Source organism: Lissotriton helveticus, chromosome 8, assembly GCF_964261635.1.
Source record: "Lissotriton helveticus chromosome 8, aLisHel1.1, whole genome shotgun sequence".
Taxonomy (NCBI): Eukaryota; Metazoa; Chordata; class Amphibia; order Caudata; family Salamandridae; genus Lissotriton; species Lissotriton helveticus.
Window position 1 is genome coordinate 379,545,414 of NC_136069.1, and position 21,882 is coordinate 379,567,295.

At 42.9% G+C, this 21,882-nt stretch overlaps 1 protein-coding gene across 2 annotated transcripts in view; it reads right to left on the reverse strand.

Moving 5' to 3' along the window:
- SPART (spartin) overlaps window positions 1-21,882 on the reverse strand; it is a 343,637-nt gene that overhangs the window by 301,468 nt on the left and 20,287 nt on the right. For both annotated transcript variants that reach the window (XM_078657185.1, XM_078657184.1), the window contains exon 2: window positions 11,331-12,148. In XM_078657185.1, coding sequence (XP_078513311.1) covers window positions 11,331-12,146 — 816 coding nt within the window. In that variant the 5' untranslated portion in view covers window positions 12,147-12,148. The remainder of the gene's footprint in view (window positions 1-11,330; window positions 12,149-21,882) is intronic.

The following is a 21,882-nucleotide window of genomic DNA, read 5'->3' on the forward strand; positions in this document are numbered from 1 at the left end:
AGTGTTGGTCGGGGTATCCAGAAATGAAGAGACTACCATGTCCTTTATGTTTTTGGCCCTCTTGTACGCACACATAGGCGTTTCTTTTATTCCAATCTCAGGTCCCACCAAATTCCAGTATTTTTTAATTATTTTGTTGATATCATGACTCCTCGTATTGAAGGTGGTTACACATATCAATCTTTCCTGTGCCTGAGGTTTCTCCACTGGTTCAAGTAACGTTTCCCTCGGTCTATACCACGCCCTTTTACGCGCTCTGTTCAATAGGCCCTTAGGATATCCTCTGTCTCGTAATTTCGTGATCAGGATGTCTGTTTCTTTAAAATAATCCCCTCGCTTGGTACAATTTCTACGTATACGTAGAAATTGACCGTACGGTAGATTATCTCGTAGACTTCTTGGATGGTAGGAGTTATATCGCAATAATGTATTGCGATCTGTGGGTTTTTTATATAAACTCATTGTTACCTTGTCGTCTTCTCTCTCAAATGTTAGATCCAAAAATGGCAATGCTTCTCGGTTCCAAGCCATCGTAAATTGGATGTCTGCCGAGCGGTCATTCAGCCAGGACAGGAAGGTATTTAGATGTTCTTCACTTCCATTCCAGATCATGATGATATCATCTATATACCTGTTCCACTTTGTAATACAGTTGGAATATGGATTGGTCTCAGGATAGATGTATTTCCATTCGAAGTCGTCCATATATAGGTTCGCCAGACTAGGAGCATAGCCGGCGCCCATCGCCACTCCCTTGCATTGGACGTAGAACTGATTTTGAAACATAAAGTAGTTCCTTGTCATCGCTATTTGTAACAGCTCTATTAAAAAGTCTGTAGGTACCCAGTGCGGGGCCTCCCTGGTGTTGAGCGTCTTTTTTATTACATCTATAGCCTCATGCTGTGGTATACTTGTATACAGGGAACAGACGTCTAACGTTACGAACAGTTGTTCCTGATTCAGTGGAAGGTTCTCGAATATTTGGATTGTATGAGTAGTATCTCTAAGGTATGCAGTAGTTTCCAGAACAAACGGTTGGAGAAATTTGTCCAAATATTGATTTATGGGCTCCAAAATTGATCCACATCCAGATACAATAGGCCTTCCAGGTGGATTGATTAAGTCTTTATGAATCTTTGGAATTGTATATATGGTTGGGATTCTTGGATGTTGGTTGTTCAAGAATCGAAATTCAGGGTCTGTTAGGAAGCCATTTTCCATGCCTTGAGTGGTTAGATCTTTTATTAATTTGCCGATCTCCTTGGTTGGATCTCCTGGAATTTTGGTATAGCTGTCCTCACAGTTTAATTGGCGTAGAATTTCAGATATGTAATTCTCTCTGTTTTGTACGACAACGGCACCCCCTTTATCCGCTGTTTTTATTACAATTGATTGGTTGTTCTTGAGATTTGTAAGGGCTTGTCTTTCTTCCTTCGTGATGTTATGTTTGATATATTTCGGTTCCTTTAATGTACTCAGGACCTCAGACATCACTATTTTTTCATATGCCAAAAGGTGACGTCTCCAGCGATGTTAACGAGCCCATGTAAAGTTCAGTTATTGCCGGTCTACAATTTACAGGAATATTGCCTGGAACCCCACTTTGTACTGGTGTCATTATGTTTTCTGACTAGTCAGACTAGGATCCTGCTACCATTTTTAATTAATGGAATTCAAAGAAGGTAAATACTACAGTGGGGTGATCCTTTCAAAGGTTCCAAGTTGAACACCCTATAGAAAAAAATAGGTACTTCCATTTAAGCTGAAGAGGATAGATCCTTTTCAACATGTATGTCTCCGTGCAAAGGTGAAAAGGAGCCTTGGGCATACCTGAGAAAACTACTCACAAGACTCATTAAATAAGTACCTCAGCTACAACGTTGGCGGCACCATGTTATACGGTTCTTATAAATATAGCAGGACTATGTTTTAGATCAACACCAACACAAACCTGATAGTATAGAGACCTAGCCCACAAATACTATCCGTGACTGTTGGTGTGGATTTCGGCTAGCTCACAGTAAAACATCTAACCCCTAAACCAAACAAGGTAACAGGTGGTGTTGGCATCCTCGAACAGGACACTCTATGATTCCCAAGCAATCAGTGGAAATAGATCTAACCCTTTCGTTTGTCACTCTTGCACCCCCAAGTTAAACACAAGAAAGATACAGCAATACAACTTCAAACATTTATTGAAATGATCATATTCTTGCATAAAAAGCATGAGCTGCAGAAAGATAAGACATATTACTGTAAACAGCATTGTTAGAATGGTAAACAGGATGAATAATTTAATCAGGTTAATTTTTGCTAATGTTTGCCTACTACTATCTTTACCGACACTATACTTAAGAGAGCATATCAGTAGCATAATTCTGTTAGATCAACTTGGACAGTCTAACCTCTAGTCCTTGGTCTTAGGTGTCACAAAGCCAGTCACAGTACACAGTAATCTTCCATAGCAGAATGGAGGTCAGAGTCAGCAAGGCTGCATCTCAGTCACAGTCTGCAGCTGGCGTGTGATAATTTCAAGCATGGAAATGTTTCTCCCAAAGAGCTTTAACACAGAAGCTGTTTATATAATAAAACTGTTCTTAACTGTGGCAGATGCTCAGAGCAGCTCATTTGGTTTCGTCTAGCTAAAATAGAGTGTTTCCTAGCGAGCACAGAAAGAAAGAAAACAGTGACATCATGGTCTTCATGTACGACCCTGGAACAAACTGTACAGACTGCAGGGCATTAGTGCCTATCGTAATACTACGATGGGCACTAATGGGCCTATCGTAATAACCAATACAGCACATTCACACATTAGCAGAAAAATAGAAAGGTGTGGCACAGGGCACTACGAGAAACATGACAACTTAAGTAGTCTAATACGAACAATACATGCAAGCCACTCCACACCAAAAAGGGCCTTTAGCCCCACAAATGTTTTTTTTTTAAATATTGTGTGGGGGCAGATGGGCTCAAGGAAGTGAAGCAGACCTTTAGCAATTGTAAAAAAAAACACAAAAAACATTAAGTCTCCTGGGTCATTAAATCCATGACCAGAGGAGAGCTTATCGGATTTTGTAAAGCATTTCTAGCTGCAGTTCTGTGCCAGCTGAAGTACAAGGCCTTCTAGTGGAAATTTTCTGGGCCAAAAAATGTTAAAAGAAAAACAGAGATATGTTTAACAAGTTACTTACCTAAGGAAATGTCTTATATGGTAGAGGCTCTATCTAGCCGCAGATTGAATATTCCCCAGGTATCAGACTCGATCCGGAGGTTTTCTAAAAGTACCCTTTGCACGCCCATAGGTGGTGTCGTTTGGCTGCGCTTCAGCGTCCTCCATGCCTGAAATTAAATGCACAGTGCCTATATAGGCGCCACCCCAGAGCGCTGATGTCAGTTCCTTTAGCGACTTTCCACTCCAGGATCGAAGAGTCACAATAAAGACTGACAACTGGTGTGAAATTACAACTGGTGTGAAATCTAAGGCCCTTAGAAGGGTGACTCTTACACAGTAATATGTTCACAGAGTGGGGAGAATGGGATAGTTGGTAAGGAATCTGCTGCTAGACAGAGTCTCTACCACATAAGGTGTTATCAAGGATGTGTAACTTGTTCATCTGATAGAGGTTCTAGCTGCAGATTCCTTACCTTAAAATAGATACCCAAGCAATGCCTCCCTGGAGGTGGGTCTGGAAAACTGATTTAAACCAGAAGTCTTGCAGGACTGAACAGGCACAGTGCATGTCATGTCTGATACAAGTGTCCAGGCAGTAGTGCTTGGTAAACGTGTGCAAAGATGCCCACACTGATAATAGACAGATGACCAGGACAGGCACAACGCGGGCTAATGCTGCGGTCACAGCCATGGCTCTTGTGGAATGCAAGCAAGCCTTCAGGGGTGTACTTCTTGGCCACTGCGCAGAGGATCTTTATGCAGAGTACTATCCATCTTGAGATGGCCTGTTCCTGCACAGCCTTCCCTTTCTTGGCCCCTACATACCCTGCAAAGATTTGATTGTCCATCCATAATGCTTTGGTGCAATCAAGGTAGAATGACAAGGCTCTTTTTGGGTCCAGGTGATGGAGTCTCTCATTCTCTTTGTGAGGTGGAGCAAAGAAGGTAGGCAGCATGATGTTCAGGCCGCCATGGAAAGGAGTCACAACCTTCGGAAGGAGGCATGTGGTGGGATAGGAGGTGGTGTACGGAGCATGCACAGAGTGGTTGCAAATCGCTGACCCTCTTGGCTGATGTAATGCCCACTAGGAAAGCAATGTTGAAGGTCAATAACCGGAGAGGGCAATTGTGCAGAGGCTCAAAGGGTGCGCATGTTAAAAAGGTCTAGAAGAGGTTTAAGTCCCATTGGGACATATGTTGCAAAACTTTAAGGATGACTTGAACAAAGAAGGTCGGCTTGGCAACCACAAATATGCTTAAATGGCCCATAAATAGCATTTAACTGAGCCCAGAGCGTAGCCCTGATGGGCCATGAATAAAACAAACAGAAGAACCTGAGAAAGTGGTGCAGAAAGAGGACTGAGGTTCCTAGATGCACACCACGTCCCAAATTTATCCCAGCGGCAGACATTTACAGACTTGGTGGAGGGATGCCTGGCTGCCAGAATAATTTATCAGACCTTGAGAGGAAGGTCAAAAACTGTCAACTATTGTTGCTCAATCTTCACACATAAAGGTGAAGGGGTCCTCAGGTACAGGTGCAGGACCCTCCAATCCTCTCGAAGATGCATCCTGATCTGGGGACTTATGTGAAGCCCAAACTCTGCCAGAGACCAGAGCCCTCTGATCTCCATCCTCTCCCAGATGACCGCCCAATCCAAGGAGTGGCATATCGGTCACTACAGTCAACTCTGGTTGCGGAAAGGAGAGGGGTCTGCCACTGACCCAATCGCGGTTTGATAGACACCACTGAAGATCTTTCACAGTTCCTCCGAGATCTGGACCATGTCGGAGAGATTCCTCTGATGCTGTGCCCACTGGAACTTCGGGTCTCACTGCAGAGCCGGCATATGCTAATGGACATATGTTAAAAGCAGTATGCAGGAGGCCATGAGGCCCAACAGCCTCAGCATCTCTCTCACAGAAATCCAGGATAGAGGCTTGTAAGTGGCTCCACTCCGCATCAACACTGGATCCCTGGGGCCCAATTGGCCCCAAGCGTGAATCTGCCAGTGGGGATCCAGTGGGGGCATCTCTCGAGCCTGTCAGGCAGGAACGTGTTCCAAAGGGTTCAGGCCACCAAAATAGGAGGTGCATGGCCTCATAACATTCTTTCAGCTGGGCATGGGTCGCTTCAGCTCCAGGAACGGGAAGGATGCATGGAGTGGACTTTGACTTAGACTTCGCTGGAACGTGGTCTGCAGTGTCGATGCTCCTATGCATCATTGAAGACTTAGATGAGGGCAGCAAAGTTGAAGTACTTTTCGACTTCTTGGATTTCTTTTTGTACCCACTGACTTCGAACAAGACTATGACCACCGGGTGCGGCTCTGCAAGCAGTCTAGGGATCTCATTTGACCAGGATCTTGAGCAATGCTGGGTCATCCGACATCGGGCAGCTAGTAGCTTAAGGGAACACTCCCTCACCACATTTGAATAGATGGTGCGGCAGTCCTCTCAGGTTTTGGAGTCATGGTCTCTAGCCAAGCACCACAAACAAACCAAGTGTGTCACTGTCACAGCCATCTGCCAATAACAAGTACCACATAGTTTAAAACCAGTAAGTTTATTTGGGGATATCGGTCACACCAGGAGAAAAAATCTCTAGAAAACGTTCAAGAAAAAGTGGAGAAAAACAGTCAATAAGCGACTGAGGGTAGCTCTTCATGGATCAGCACTATCTGGCATGCAAAGGAAAGAACTGATTAGCTAGCTGGGGTACGCCTATATAAGCACCATGCACGTCATTTCTAGCACAGACGACGCAGAGCCAAATGATACCACCTACTGGCACACAGGTTTACTGCTCAAAAACGTCCATGTCCAGTTTGATGCCTGGGTAATGCTAAAGTATGAAGTCTGTGGCTGGAAGTGTTTATCAGATGGATTACATTTTTTTTAAAACATATACGTCTTAGAGTCCTCCATTAAACATTTATCAGACCACAAAATGCAACAAAATCTAAGTTAAAAGAAAGTCTTTCAGGCATATTTTTTATTTGTGAATCACTGAAATATAAATGTTACTAAAAATACAATTGTTTTTGGGAGAAAGATGTGCTTTATATATATTGAAATGCCCACCCCTTGATAAAACCAACAGGACCATTTTGTTATGTTGGTGTTGTTACTCTATGGCAAAGTCAGTAAGTCTGCCTTTGAGCGCCCAGGAACCTGAGAGACCAAAAGCACAAGCTACACATGCCTGAAGGCTGTGTGCTGAAGGAGAAAGTGCGCTTATAGGGGGTTGGGCGGAGGGCCTTGCTGAAGACCAGGCCCTGCGCCCAACCCAAACAGTGCATGGTCAAAGGAAGTATCCCACGAGGGGTAGGGAGCTCACAGGGGGTTGAACGCAGGTGCCCAACCTCATGTAGCACATGCCTTTGGGCGTGCACAGTGTGGGATTGCTTGCTTGCAAGAGATTGGCTGCAGGGCAAGGCGGGAGGTCAAGTCCTGCGGCCAATCCTACGGCATACACAGCAAAAGCTGTGCACGGCAAGGGGTGCTGGTCTGTGAGGGGTTGGCCTGTCCTATGCTACCACTTATCTCAGGAGTCATGAAGCAGCACCAGGGACAGAAAGGAAATACGGCTCCTGGTTATTCCCTGTAGTTGTTACTCCTTGCTTTTCCCTTAATCCCTCAGTGACAAAAAGGAGGCTGTTGAGGGACTAAGGAAAGGGTAAGAGCTCACTCAGTGATGTCTTTGGGGGTCAAAAGGGTGTATGATAACACTTCTTTGACCCTTGCTTTTTTCATTGACTTCTATGCGAAAAGGTGGTCTGAACAGTTAAGATGACGTAGTTTAGTATAGGTTAAATTGAAACTATACACAACATGTACATTATGCCTACCATAGCAGCTTTGGACTGGTATAAAAGTAGTGCCAGCCAGATCCCTGATGGCACATTTGTCAGCACTCCTACTAGAGAAAGTCATTGGAATGATAAACTGTTTTAAAGGTTTCAATAGGAAAAGGCTTTGATCACCTATTACGCATACAATGTTGCTCTTCTTGAATCTGAAACAAAAAGGCAAGTCCTATCACAATTACTGAATGGTATGAAAATTAACAGAAATGTTGCAGAAGAAAAATCCAATGAAATCAAAATACAAACCTAGTGACCTCCATATCCCAACAGCATGGTTTAAAATAGCAAAAACCTCAGCTTTTCCCTTGAAAAATTTGAAGGTTGCTATATATTGACTCAGTTTCTCTATTTTGCAGGTACACAGCAATTGACGCTAAGTGTACATGTTTGGATGTGTAGACTAGCCCTGACTTCTGTGCCGGAAATGACTGGAAGAGTAAACAAAGCATTTCCATTGAGTCACATAGAAGGTTTACTAGTTTTTTAGGATTTGTATACAATCTTGAGATAGCTTCAAATACCCAAATCCTAAAACCTCAGGTGACAAATCACAACACTGATTGATTTGAGAGGCAGGGCTAGGTGTGGCGTAACATGGCTGTCTTCCTCTAAAACTCACGAATGATTAGCTGCCTAAGACCATTTATGCACTTAAGGTGAGGAGAATGCCTAAGAACTACTGGTGACAACATCACACTTCTGTGCCACATGGATCCTGCTTCTTTGGGCCAGTTTGACCCATAACTGCCCTCCTGTGGCTACCCACTCATGAGTCTTGTATATCGGTTGTGGAAGCATGTGGCCTTATAATCAAGGTTCACCATATTGTAGCCTGTTTTGAGAAGCAAAATGAAATCCTAAAACGCCATTACCGTGAAATGCTCGCAACTAATGTATCAGTTGAGTGCTCTGAGACTCAAGATTGGCCGCTGACAGTTGAGCTTTTGGGGGATGAGAAGTTACAGCAAGTATATTCCTTGTCTGCTCTAATGTCACTGCACTATCTCAACTGTGCCTTTTAGGAGGTCTGACGGTACCTCCTCCAGCAAAAGACTACTATGGTAACCAGAGTTAATTTTATAAAGGCAGAGCTGGTGATTCGGAAGGTCTTGGGAAATTTCAGGACTGTGGACAATGATATAATGATAATGATATATATATTTTTTTTTCTTTTTTTGAAGTGCTACATTACGGTAAAAAGAGAAGAATACGTAAAAAGCACCATAGAATACCAGGCATTATTAAATGGTTGGAAAGAAGATGGTATGCTTAGCTCAGATGAACACACCTTTCTCCAGTGTGAATCACCAGTGCTACCCACCTTTTATCACTTGCCAAAGATCCACAAAAATGCCAAAAGACCACCAGGGATGCCGATAGTATCGGCAATTGGCAGCCTCTTGGAGAACACTTCTCGTTTTATTGACTCTTATCTTGCCCCTATTGTGAAGGATTTACCCTCATATGTGAGGGACACACAAGATTTCCTTCGCATAATGGACAGCATCTCATGGGAACAAAACATGCTTTTAATAACTCTTGATGTTGTTAACTTATACACATGTATAGATCACGAAAGTGGCTTAAGAGCAACAAAGTGGTTCCTGGAAAGAAAACATGACAAATTCCAGACACATAGTGACATGTTGTTAAGCATGATGAGATTCTATCTTTATAACAATTTTTTCCTTTTTTCAGGCCAATTATACAGACAAACAAGGGGTACTTCTATGGGCTCGTGCTTCTCCCCCAGCTACACGAACTTGTTCGTGGGCTGGTGGGAGAGGCACGAGGCATGGGGGGTACGAATGAGAGGTGGAGCGATAGGATCTTGATGTGGACAAGATATATAGACAATATTTTTATTGTTTGGCGTGGTGAGCGTACCTCGGCGGAGGAATATATCACCACTCTGAACAATAATGATCTTAACTTAAGATTCACTAGCACCATCAGTGAAACTAAGGTATGTTATCTTTTGACTTGGAGGTATTTGTGGAGAATGATATTCTCCAAACTCGACTCTATAGGAAGCCTACGGCGGGCAATGCCGTGTTACATGCGGCAAGCCACCACCCTAGGAGTCTTACGGTGAATATCTGCGCCTCAAAAGGAATTGTTCAGCGGAAGGATTTCCAAAATGCAAAAACTGATGCAAGGGATAGGTTCTTGTTAGGGGCTACTCCAAGAACATTCTAAGTCAGGCAGCTGCAAAAGCATCTAGAACCAATAGGAGGGATCTCCTACTGGTCAAAGAGGCGCAGATGGGTAATGACCAAGTCAGAATGATCACCACCTTGAACATCAAATCGGGTGATCTTGTCCATACGTTCAAGAAAAACTGGCACATTCTGCAAACTGACAATATCTTGAAGAAACATTTGTCAGATAGGCCACTGATAACCTATCGACGATGCCAGTCTTTATCGGATCATCTTATCCGCAGTCATTTTACCCCCCAGACAGCATCCCCGGTCATAAACAGCATAAAGGGGTTCTTTCCTTGTCTACGCTGCAAAGCTTGCAAGTATAGTAAAAAAGTTAAAGAGTACCCAGGGAGAACAGGGGAAGCACAACAGAACAGGATAATTACGAAACATCTCAATTGCAACTCAGACTACACGATTTACTGCTTAGAGTGCCCCTGCAAAAAACACTACATAGGTAGCACTATCAACCCCACGAAACTGAGGATATTGGAGCATATGAGGGCTATCGCGAATAAGGACAAGTCCTATCCGGTAGCTCGGCATTTTGCCGAATTTCATCGAAGTGACAGGGATCTCCTCAGTTTCTATTGCATAGACCAAGTCAAACGTCTAGAACGTGGAGGTGATAGGGAGAAGGCACTCCGTATCGCAGAATCTAGATACATCATTGACCTCAAAACAATGACACCGTGGGGTCTTAACAATGATGAGGAAATGTGGGTGCATTTATAACTAAGGAAAATCTTGCTATCCTGCTGTACATGACTGGGTAATGAAATAAGTAACCTATGACTATACGTAAAGAAACTCCAATTTATGTGGCATTGTAAATATATAATCTTGGTGGGATTTGAGCCCATACAGGGCAAAACTAAGATCTTAAGTACATAGCCACCTAGCTCCCACAAACTATCAAACTATCAAAAAAGAGACTTAGGGGATACACCCCTTCATAACACAAATCAGAGCCAAGGAAAACTATGTTTGGTGTATATGTACTAATGAAATTTGGGGATTAGATTAAATCGATGAAATGTAGTGTGCACAATAATAATGATAAGTTTGTTGTTGTACAATGTTTTTAATTTGCACTAGAGCACTTTATATTCGCCATAGAAACCACTGGACAATATGTGAAATACTACATTCCAAGATGGCCACAACATTGACCTAGATACACCATCTTCTATGTCGTTGACAAATGAAATGTGTGGGGGTTTAAAATGCCGATCATTTCTATGCACAAACTGACACTGACGAAGCTTTTACTGCGAAACGCGTCTGTCAAGGGTGAAAGGGGGTTTGTAATAAACTGATTCAGCAACTGGATACCCGTGTGCTTGCCGTTTCTATCGACAAAATTGTGGATTTGTGCTGATATATATATATATATATTCATATATACATATATATAAGAAATGCTCCCCCTTGATCAAAGCCAGCAGGCCTACTTTTTAAATGTTGATGTTTTTACTCGATAAAGTTAGTAAGTTTGCCTTTGTGCGCCCAGGTACCTGTGAGACCAACTGCACAAGTTACACATGCCAGAAGGCCATGTGTTGCCAATTAAGTACCTCTCCAGCAATAATGGTATTTAATAGGTGCGGCAAATACCTTTCCTGCTTGCACAGGGATAGGAATTTGAGGTTGTACTTGTAAACCGTGTTACAATGGAGTAAAACAGAATCCTTTTAGAAGGTGCATACTGTCTTTCACTATCATCTATTGTAAACTTTAGTGGAAAATATCTGGCTGCATTAATTCAGACGCTATCAGTGTAACGCTACATAATATCAAGGACTAGCCTATTGCTTCTATACATTTTGATATATTGCCAGGAAAGCTCCTTCTCCAGAGTGCTGCTATGCTTTTGGGAAACCAGGTAAGTTGTAAAGTAATTTTAAAAAGTTAAGCGGACCCTTCCTAAGCAACCTCTATAGAACTGTATTATAGAATCCCATTATAAATTACCAAAGTAACATTTGTTAGCTCATTTGTTTGTGTTAAGAGAGATATAAACAAGTTCTCTCAATTTAAACTAACATTTGGATTAAAAAAAGGTTTGCAAAGTCTTACCTGAAGAAATGCAGGTGGACGATTTTGGGCCACTGCACTTTCGAAGTCCATGAATTTGACAATCCGGAGGTAGCCAGGGTAGGATGGGGCACTAACCTGCCCATCTGGTGTCACAAAGAAAATCTGCACACCATGAGGAATTAGGATAAGCTCCTCTACGTCTACTCCTATACTCTCAAGGGGTGGTGGTCGAGGACGCATGGAGTAGAAATCCTCTCCAACTGAAGAAAATTCCCCAGAGTCTGTACCATAAGACACAGTGTAGTGTCCGTCAGAAGCCTGGGGGGTGTAAGCAGGAGGAGGCTCGGCTGTTACAGCAGTAGCCCCAGGAGACAATGGATCAAGCATAGCAATAGGTCCACCACTAGCTTGATAACTTCCATTCGATGTAGATGGTTGTCCTGGAAGTGTTAGAGAACTAGGAAGAGGTGGTCTTTCTGGCTTCTCTTTATGGGGCAATTCTGGATATAAGGGAGGCATTGGAGACAATGAAAATTGATTTTCTTGGGCATCACTAAGTCCGCCATCCAGTATTCCCAATCTGGTATTCACATTTTGCAAAGTTTCCTGCATCTTAATTTGCATTTGTCTGGCTGAGTCCCCGCTGTTTCCAGTGCCCTCATGTCCCTGCGATGAGATGCTTAGTCCACGTAACAAATGTTCCCTGCCTTGGAGATAATACTTTTTTGCTTCTTCTTTAAGGCCTGACTCATCTGTAGTAAGTCCTTTATTTATGAACACAAATGCCCTTTTGTATTCATGCTTGATGGCTATATTATTTACATCTTCTTGAATGCTTGGATCCCCCACCTCCATATCTGAAAATTAGAAGAAAAGAAACTGAATATGAATCATCATAAGAACACAAATCCTTCATTAGAAAATTCTGCATTATCATTTCATTTGGGTTTTAAAATTCTGCAAGGCCGGCTAATGTGATACAGCAATATTTTAAAGAAACCACATTTTTAAAACAGAATACGGTTTTATTGATGTTCTCATCCTAGCAGTGCCATTGAGGAAACTGCTACTGGCGCTTAAGCCTGCTAGGGTTGGGGGCAGTAGGGATAAAGGGAAGGTGAGAGGAGATGGGTGGAGGAGATAGGCCAAATCTGACTTTTTGATGGCATCATAATGGGCCATGCAGTGCATGCGGGCAAAAAATAGAGTGTAACGTAACCCTCTATTGTTTTCACTGTCCATTATTCAACTGCAACATTCTCCAGTGCAAGAAGGAGCACAGGGAGATGTGCAAACAGGAAAAATATGAACAACTGCAAGAAAAAGGTTATTGTATTTGGTGGTGTTATCTATATACCTCATTAGGCATCACTGTACATGGAAATGGGTTATTGTCTGCAAGCAACGTCAGGCCCACCAACTAAATCCTTTGTAATTTTAACATAATTACAATAACTGAAGGGGACTCTCAAGGTCAATTATATTTTTTTCATATGCAACACATTGATGGCAAGACTTTCAATACAAGAACCTAGAAATGTCCTCATCGACTGACATCCCCTATGGGCAAAGCTTAAGATCTGCCAAATTTTTCAGTTACACCCTCTCCTTCTCAATTTTAAACAAGAGAAGGATTACATTCAAATTGAATGACTCAACTTTCTAAAACCTCTGTTTACTCTTATTATCTAATCTCCCCAATCCTGTCAGTTCCTCAACTATTTCTCAACGCCTTTCCAAAACACTTCTGGCTACCCTACTACCAATGTTACACCCATCTCCCCTATTCTTTTCCTTGTTACAACCCAACTGGTTTCATCCCCTTAATAACCCAATTCCATATATTCCTCTACCTAACAGCCCACTTGCAACTAACCCCTTGATTCACACTCCAATCCAAACAACACCCACCCAGTGTTATTCTCCCTATGACTAACAATCTCCTTTCCATATTCTACCTCTTCTCCACACTGTCTGAACACACTCGTCTAGCAATCCATCCTTAGTTTCTATCACCACCCATGAATACACACAGTACCTACTTGAGCCTGCTCTTCCCAGCCTTTCCTCTCGGCACATATTATAATCTTTCTTCTGCCCCGAATGTCTCTCCTAGTCTCTCTCACCTCCCACGAGTAGGAACACGAAATCTCCTTCAACAGATGCTCCTCTTCCTTTCCTCCCCTCTTCTTCTCCTGGCACATATCCCAATCCCCTCCCACCCCTCCCCTACCCTGAGTGTATATCCAACTGCATATCCTGCCAATAGCTCCTCAAATGCCATGGTCTTCACAGCCACCTTTAAAAAACAGACCCCAGGCCCCACTCCTAATTCAAACCAGTACTCCAACGCATCTCCCCTTACACCAGGACATAATACACGCAGACTGAAACCAGGGCCACCTGCAAAATTGCAGTGGCTACTCTTCAATACAATAAGTGCATGGTCACATAAGTGAAGCGATACACACTGCAAGTTCGCACACATGTCAGAACCAAATGAAATGGCCTTTAATTATGTAATGGTTTCTAACATCCTGACCGCACCCTTAGTACCAGGGGAATCAACTTGACCCAGACCCTCGCCCAGATGAGATTTTGAGAATCACTGACTCAACTGAAGCAGAACCAAATAAAATTGGAGCTCCATGGAGTGATAATGACAGAATACCTCCAGACAAAGGCAGCACCAAGAAACCTGATAGGGCTCAACTAGCCACGTATTTTTCTCAATGATGTGACCTTCCGAAAGGAATGGTCATGCATCGCTTGGAAATGCTTTAGAGATTGACCACTTCAAATAACAAATACGACCAGAAGAATCTCTGATACAATACTTAGCGAAAACAATCTAAAAACTGTGGCGCAGAAAAAATCTTATAAGAAGAGACTGCCTGAAATTCCAGATCCAAATCAAGATCAATAAATTACAAAATTAACTCGGAAATTTAGTGACAAGACAACTCTCACCTAGAGAATAGATGAATACGATACTACTGACATTAAACTACTTCAGCCAAAGAAACAAGGGGGCAAAAAGAGACCAACACTTTGAAACTGGTCCTTCAGCTCCAATGATAAGAGCACTAGTAGGAAGAAAGGCAAAAGGGATAATTTTCACCCTTATCCATCACAGAGAGCAAAACTAAGTTTTCCATTTGGGATTTGGCTTCACCCATATTAGCAATTACTGCCTAGATTGACATTCACACAAATTTGGACCTCTTTTGCTTTTTTTTTTTCTTAGGAAGAGGCAGGTGGGCCAGGCAGAGGGAGACAAAAAAGACACCACAAGAATTCAGTGGACTGACGAACAGCAGATGGTGAAGAGGAACACAAGGAATTGCTACCAACCAGGACCAAGCAAAAGGACAACCTAGGGGTTAACTTTATCACAACTAATGTATCAGAGTCCCAAATTCAGGTTCTTACTAAAGGTCCAAGTTTTGTGCCAATGCCACGCCTTGATAAATTTAATCTGAGGTGTGAGTAGGCATAGTTCTTCCAGAAGGAGAGATTAAAAATCTTCTTCCAGGACTGCACCGAATCAGTGGTCTTGTGGACCCAATGCAGTCTTTACCAGGTGAAGTTTGGGAATTTGAAAAAGCTGCCATTCACAACTTCCAATCTATTGACACCAAGAACCAGAGGCTCTTCCATAACTTGACATACCAGGAAGAAATGGCATTTAGCGCAATAGACAATAATCAGGCCCCTGTAAATTTAGCAGATAAGAGCGGGGCAATTGTGGTTCGGACCAATGACATATACGATGAAGATGGCAAACTCCACCTATTAAATTAGGGACAGCCCCACCACTAAACTAAAGACCATAATGGTTGACATAGCACTGGCACTAGGATTAGGGACCGCTTAAGCGACTGAGGTTATCATCGCAAAGGAGCTGTCCATCGGAGAATTTTACATACTCCCAGAAATTCACAAAGAAATATTTCCGCCTCGTGCTAAACCACAGTCTCTGGAAATTACTAAATTTTGGGAAATCTTGTCACAATTTTGTGTTGCTCCTTAGGGCACTAGTCAAGAAAATGCATTAGTATTGAAGGGTACAAAAGATGTATGGGGCATACAAGGTGATCGTACCGTTGATGCAGACAAAGATCTACTTATCATTGTGGATATAAATACGCTATATACAGGCACTGCCGATGAGAGTACACTGGAGTTCATACTCCGGGGTACAGAATGGAACTCCATCACTTCATTGCAGTTTGTGATGGTGTTTGCGTGTGCATGTATTTGGGTGCTTTTGTATTAGTGCTTGGGATTTTATGTGTGCTTGTGTTCTTGGATGTTTCTGGCTATGTGCGTGTCTGTGCATCAGTGTGCATATGAGAGTGTGTGCTCACTTTGGTGTGTGCTTGTGCATGTCTGTGCTTGTGCATGTCTGTGCGTGTTGTGGTGTGTGCACGCTGTATTTGTTATTTTCTGGTGGCCGCTGTCCTGGATATTGACTTTAACTGCCTGATGCCGGACCTTAGGATGGCCACCAGAGTACCAGTGTACCGTACAGTCCCCTGCCTGACCCCAAGATGGCTTTCCATAGTGGACTCCGACACGGTGTTTTACTTCCCTGGGACAACAATTGGACATTGACCAGACCTTGAACCTATCCCCCAACCTGCCTACACATCAGGACTTGGAACCTGCGGAACTTACCCCAGACTGTGGAGACCTAGCAATTTGGCTGATGCCCGGTGGAGCTACCATATAGCTAAAGAGGAGATTGTTTGTGGACTCCCTCTCCCTGCCATCACCTACCCAGCCAGACCTTGGGCAAATTTTCCCTTCGTCTCTACGTCCTATCTTCCTCCTGCCCCTTTACCCTATCCCCTTACCTATCCTTGCTCCACTCACCTTGTCCCCTATGTTCTTTAAATGTTTTTCTTGATACTTATGTAACTTTTAACTGACGTAAATTGCAACACTATTGTCCCTTATGTAAAGCACTCTGATTCCATCTGGTCTAGACAGCGCTATATGATAAGTCATTAATTAATTTTGTTCCAATTTAGTACTCTTTCTCTCTTGGTCTTCCTCCCTAGCTACTAGCTCCTATCCAATCTCCCCTGAATCACTCACCTTGCCTACTAGTCTGCCTAGCCCCCTGTCCTTTGTGCCCTTTGACTAAGAACTCCTTCTCCCCTTATTGGGGAAAGATCCAATATTTATACTCTGGAGTTTTCCATGCTCCCATAGTGTAGCACATAGTAGTAGTCTGCAGGGTCTTACAATTCCAATCATGTTAGAAATTTTCATATTTCTCTTGCTGTTAGTGACATGCATCAGTGCGGGTCTAATAATGTTCTGGGTGGTTATTACTCATATACTAAGCAACAGGATGAGACTATTGAAATAAACATGTTTAAATATATTTAGTTTCTTTTCTTAGTGTAGTACTTATTTGTGCTATTCTATAGAATAAAATGGGGTTTGAATTACAACTGCGTCCTGGCCCCTTTATGAGATTGTTAGTAACCCAGAAAGCACGGACACCACATTGACAGGTATGTCAAGCGGGGTTTTGTGGGGATACAATAACCTGGACTCTTAACGCTCAAGTGTTAGTGCACTGAACTAATTTTAGGCCAAAATGGACGTGCAAGTCAACCTTGCAGAACTATGCCAGAGTCCTAGTTTACGCAACAAGGACACAGCAAATAATAGAGATTGCCTCCTGGAATGCCACTACAAGCAAAAGCCATACATGTGTGACCACTTACTTTACTGTTTCCAATTCTGTGAAGAGATTCATTTTGAGACATTGGATTATCTTACACAGCACAAGTAATGACTGGGCTTCCAACCCTCTTCTCCATCTAACGTGGTAGGAGTATTAGAGATAGACTGATACACACCCAAACTACTTCATCCACACCAACAACCCCCAGCACATGTGGGGCTTACAGCCAGTAACAATAAATTATCCATGTGGCAGATGCTCTGTATGACAGTTCACCACAGATCTAAGGAAATAAATATTGGCACAGGCCGCCCATGGTACATGAAAAAAGCATACTAACTGCAATTGCGAAAACGTGATGTATATGATCACCTATCCAGATTAGTGTAGCTATATGGGAATGATATTCCAAAAAGTGTGCATTAGGAATAATGAGCATCATAGCACGATAAGATGTAAGATGAGCTCAACCAAAATGTCTAATTACTATCTTGATACGAACCACTCATAAAACAACCTTAAGAGGGTGGTACTTGAGAAGGTAATGAAATTAATTACTAAGTCTCCTGAATAAAAAACAGAGATGGGCATATCGCCTAAATACCCATATTGTAGGTCTTATTGACGATATCCCCTGGGTCCAGATGTACCCAGAGTAAACATGCCCCTTTAAACTCTGACAGATGGAAATCTCAGTAGGAACCCAAGACCACTATGGTAACGCTTGTCAATCCTACACAGTGTACTGGACCATGTTTCTTTTCTCTATTACAACAGAAAATGTTACAGTGTGCTCCAGGAGACCCTTTTTCATTCGATACTCCTGTATTTGCACAAAAAAGAACTGTAGTCCACTGCTCTATTTTGATAACCTTCCTTGAAATTATATAGTGAGTTCTTACTAAGAGCCAACACAAGACGCAACAAATGCTTTGTTGAGAATGCGCCGAGGAGGAACTACATTTTTCAACATGCAATGTGGTGCCTGAGATATAAACTACGCAAACGCTTGGTACACTGCAGCATTAGGCAAAATGACACAGGCTGAGCAGTTACCTAAACATACGTTTATTTTTTTAATCAGAAAAAACACCTGGAGATATTGTGTATGACTATAAGTATGGCGGCAGGGCGAGAACCTTTGACAAAGGAAGTAAAGCAGCAGTACTGAAGTTGCAGTATGATATTGCGACAATAGCTGTGCAGGCTTTTTCTTTAACCATGGTATTTTATCTACAAAGTGAGACAAAAAGTCTCCCCAAGACGAGATCATCCATGTGGCTTTTCTTATTTTAGATTAAAATAAGATGCTCTGAATGGCTGAGGCAAGCATGAAGCATGATTTGAACCACATCTACATGTTTGCAGCGTTGTGCAGTGTTTTTCCTTCACAAGTGTGACAAGTGCAATGACACATGTGCCTTATGTTTCGTTATGGCGTACTTGATATACATGTATTTATATGTGAACCCCTTTTGTTAATATACTGCAGGACCATCAACAACTTGGAGACCAGGCAAACTTTTCCGAGCTGACTTATATAATTGGGTACTGTGCATATGCGGTTTTTTTGGGAGTGAATGAGATTCTCCAATGAGATAGGACACTAGGGACCATAATTCACAGCCTAGCCGGCACGACCTGAACAGTAACCCGGAGGCGAAAATCCACATAGGAACAACTGTGAACTCAGACCCAACAGAACTAATCCTGGTCTAGATTGTTCTGACCTTAGTGATCCTGCTGAAAGTTATGGAGTCTGAAATGTTATTAACAAGCCTGGCCATAACCCTACCCAAGACAACTCCCCTATACTCACCATAGGTGCTGGCAGGATAGGCCATAAAAGACAGGATCGGGGGTGGAGCTGGAAGCAATAATAACAGTTGATGGACGAAATGCTGAACAAATCAAGCATTCACCTAAGTCACAGATGTGTGTTTAAGTCATAATTTTTTGGCTCACCACGCCACCCCAGTTTGGACCAAGCCATATCCAAACGAGGCTTGCCTCTGCACCCCATGGGAACAGTCCAGCCCGAACTGCCAGGACAGATCCTCCCTGGACCGGAAACAAGCATCCTGGGACCGGCTTCAGGGTATCACCCCTCATCAGCCAGGCTGGCTTTAATCTAGTGGCACAGTAAGTATTTGAAGTACGTCTGGGCATACCTCACCCTTAGGTTGACAATAGCAAAAATAACTGATTAAAAACGGAATGCTGAACAAATCAAACATTCACCCCAGTTACAGATCTAGGTTTATTCATCATATGTTTGCTCACCACGATATTGCAGCCCAACTTGCACTTCAGACTCTGCCTCAGCTCACACAAAAAGAACTTCACATGAGCTCACTGTGTCTGCAGACAGACTGGAACCAGGGCAAGAAACCAGGAAATTCCAGACACTTCTGAAGGGGGGAAGAAGTTTCTTCCACTTCAAAAGTGGAATCAGGTATAAAAATAGAGCTCTCACACCTACTTTTCAGTTCACTTCTGGGCCTGTGAAATGACTCTCAGAAGACTGCACTGCTGCCTCTAGCCTCCTGTGTACTTCAGAGGACTAGCTGCAGCACCAACAGGATTTTCCTGGTGCCTAAAGCCTTCCCTTCACCCTCAGAGGACTGCCCTGATGCTCGAGACCTACTTTTCTGCTTCAACCCAGGACTTTCATAGTGACTCTAAGGACTATTTGGCCGGCCTCCTGATCAGGGCATCCGGAACAGAAAAGGCTCCAACCATCTTGAACCCACACCTCGACCCAGCCAGAGTGAGTCCTGACCTTCCAAGTGGTCCCGCTCCAGTCCTGGACCCTTGGAAGTAGTGCTAAAGGTGCCCAGATAGCCAAAATGCAAAAAACGGGGACTTGGCTGCCACAAATTGCTCTGAGAACCGAGCCTGGCCCTGCCTGCTCCCTGATCCACACAAGGTGCATCGCCGAATGGCCTGACTTTGCAGCAGCTCCCGCTACGTGCTTCTCAGCATCAAAAACAATGGTCCTAGACCTTGATTTGTGCCTATAGAATTATTCAAGCTTATAATTGTGAGTTCCTTATTATGAGCTTTCCCTCACTGGCTCACAGTATTCAATACAACCATTTAGACTGGAAATGCAACAACCCAGATTGACATGTTGGAGAATAAACACATTTTTATTCTACCAAATTTCAGTAGTCAATTTGAAAGTCAAATAGTTTTTTTACACTTCTGGTGCATCAAGAGGATGCTGATAAGAACGTGCAAAAGGAGAAGTGCTCAAGAATTAAAGGGGCGAGTGAAAAGAGCAAGAGTTAGTGACGTTTTTAAAAACAAGGAGAAACATGTACTGGTTCACTGATTCCAGTCACTCAGATCTTGACCACATGTAGTATTAACACATAGTACTTTTTCATTAATGTATGACAATCAAAATTCTTTTGTAGCACGTTTTCACAGATTAGAGTTATACGTGGTCCAAGAGGGTATATGGGGGCGTCGACGTTTCGACCTGACAATGCTTAGGGGTTAGTGGGAGCCTCAGGACGGGAGGGCAACCTCAGTACCAGATAGGTGTCAAACTCCTAGGTATAAATGGTAATGTGTCAGGGTTGTGCATAAATTAGGGACAATTCATTAACCAGACTGTGCTAAAATAGCACAGTCAGGGACTCACCCATGTGAAGATCAGGGCAGTCGGAATAATCAATATTACAAGCAGGGCATCTTTGGACATCTCCAAGTTATATCATTCGCCAAGTTCCACGTATCCATCCGTGGCTGTTTCTAATCTGTGTAGGGAGGGGTATAAAGAGCCTGGTATTCATCATTAATTGGGCTGTCTACTTAGCATAGTCAGGGTGCGTCACCACATACCCCATTCGAAAAGGTCCGATTCTTTCCTTATCGGTTGCTTGATGTGGTCACAGCAAGTGTGTATTGTTTCAAAGTTTCATTGGGGAGGGCGGGGGCCTCATCTAGAGTGAGAGGAGCTGCCGTGAGTATTAGTCAGAATACTTGAAGGACCATTAAATTAACAATTACTGTTGTGGGGCGCCGAAAGGCGTGCATTTACCCCAGTAAGAGGGGGAGACTTGCTCTTCCTCAATAGTGCTGGTGCGGTCACTGCTAAAAGAAGGTAGGCGTTCGATGGGCCTATTTCAATTTGGGCGTATATTAAACACCTTGCATTGGCAGTGTGTCTAGGGAAAGGGGCCTCTCACCTGCGATAGCGGGCGTCTGCACTCCGCCTTCGAAATCGTTCAAGAACAGGTGCAGCAAAGAGGACGTTTATAAAAGTCTCTCTGACGTACATCGCACGCCGGAAAAAGCGCATACATGCACGCCGGTGGCAGCGCGTGTATGGGCAAGCGAGGAAAGACTTCAAACAGAGCTTCCGTTATCGTGCATCAAGGTCACATCAGCTAGCATTAATGATTTATGATGATTACGTCGGGTGTACTTATTTGTGAAAGTATCTACTGAACATTGTATATACAAGATTTCATCAAAACACAATTAGGTTATACATTCAAGTTACACCAGTGAAAAGTTATTCAAGTGGAGAACGAGTGGTTATCATACATTGTAGGCAATACTTAACATTTTTACTTGCGGGTTAAAAAGCGATTATAATATCCTAACAATATACAGGACTGCTATGTCATTGCAGGGCTTTATGGTTGATACTAAGGATTTATGATGATTATGTCGGGTATCAACTGAACATTTGTATATACAAGATTTCATCTAAAAACAATTAGGTTATACACTCAAGTTGCACAGTGGTTACGTCGGTGAAAAGTAAATAAAGTAGAGAACGAGTAGTTATCATACATTGTAGGCAATACTCAACATTATCACTTGCGGGTTAAAATGCGATTCGAATATCCTAACATCATTCATGACTGC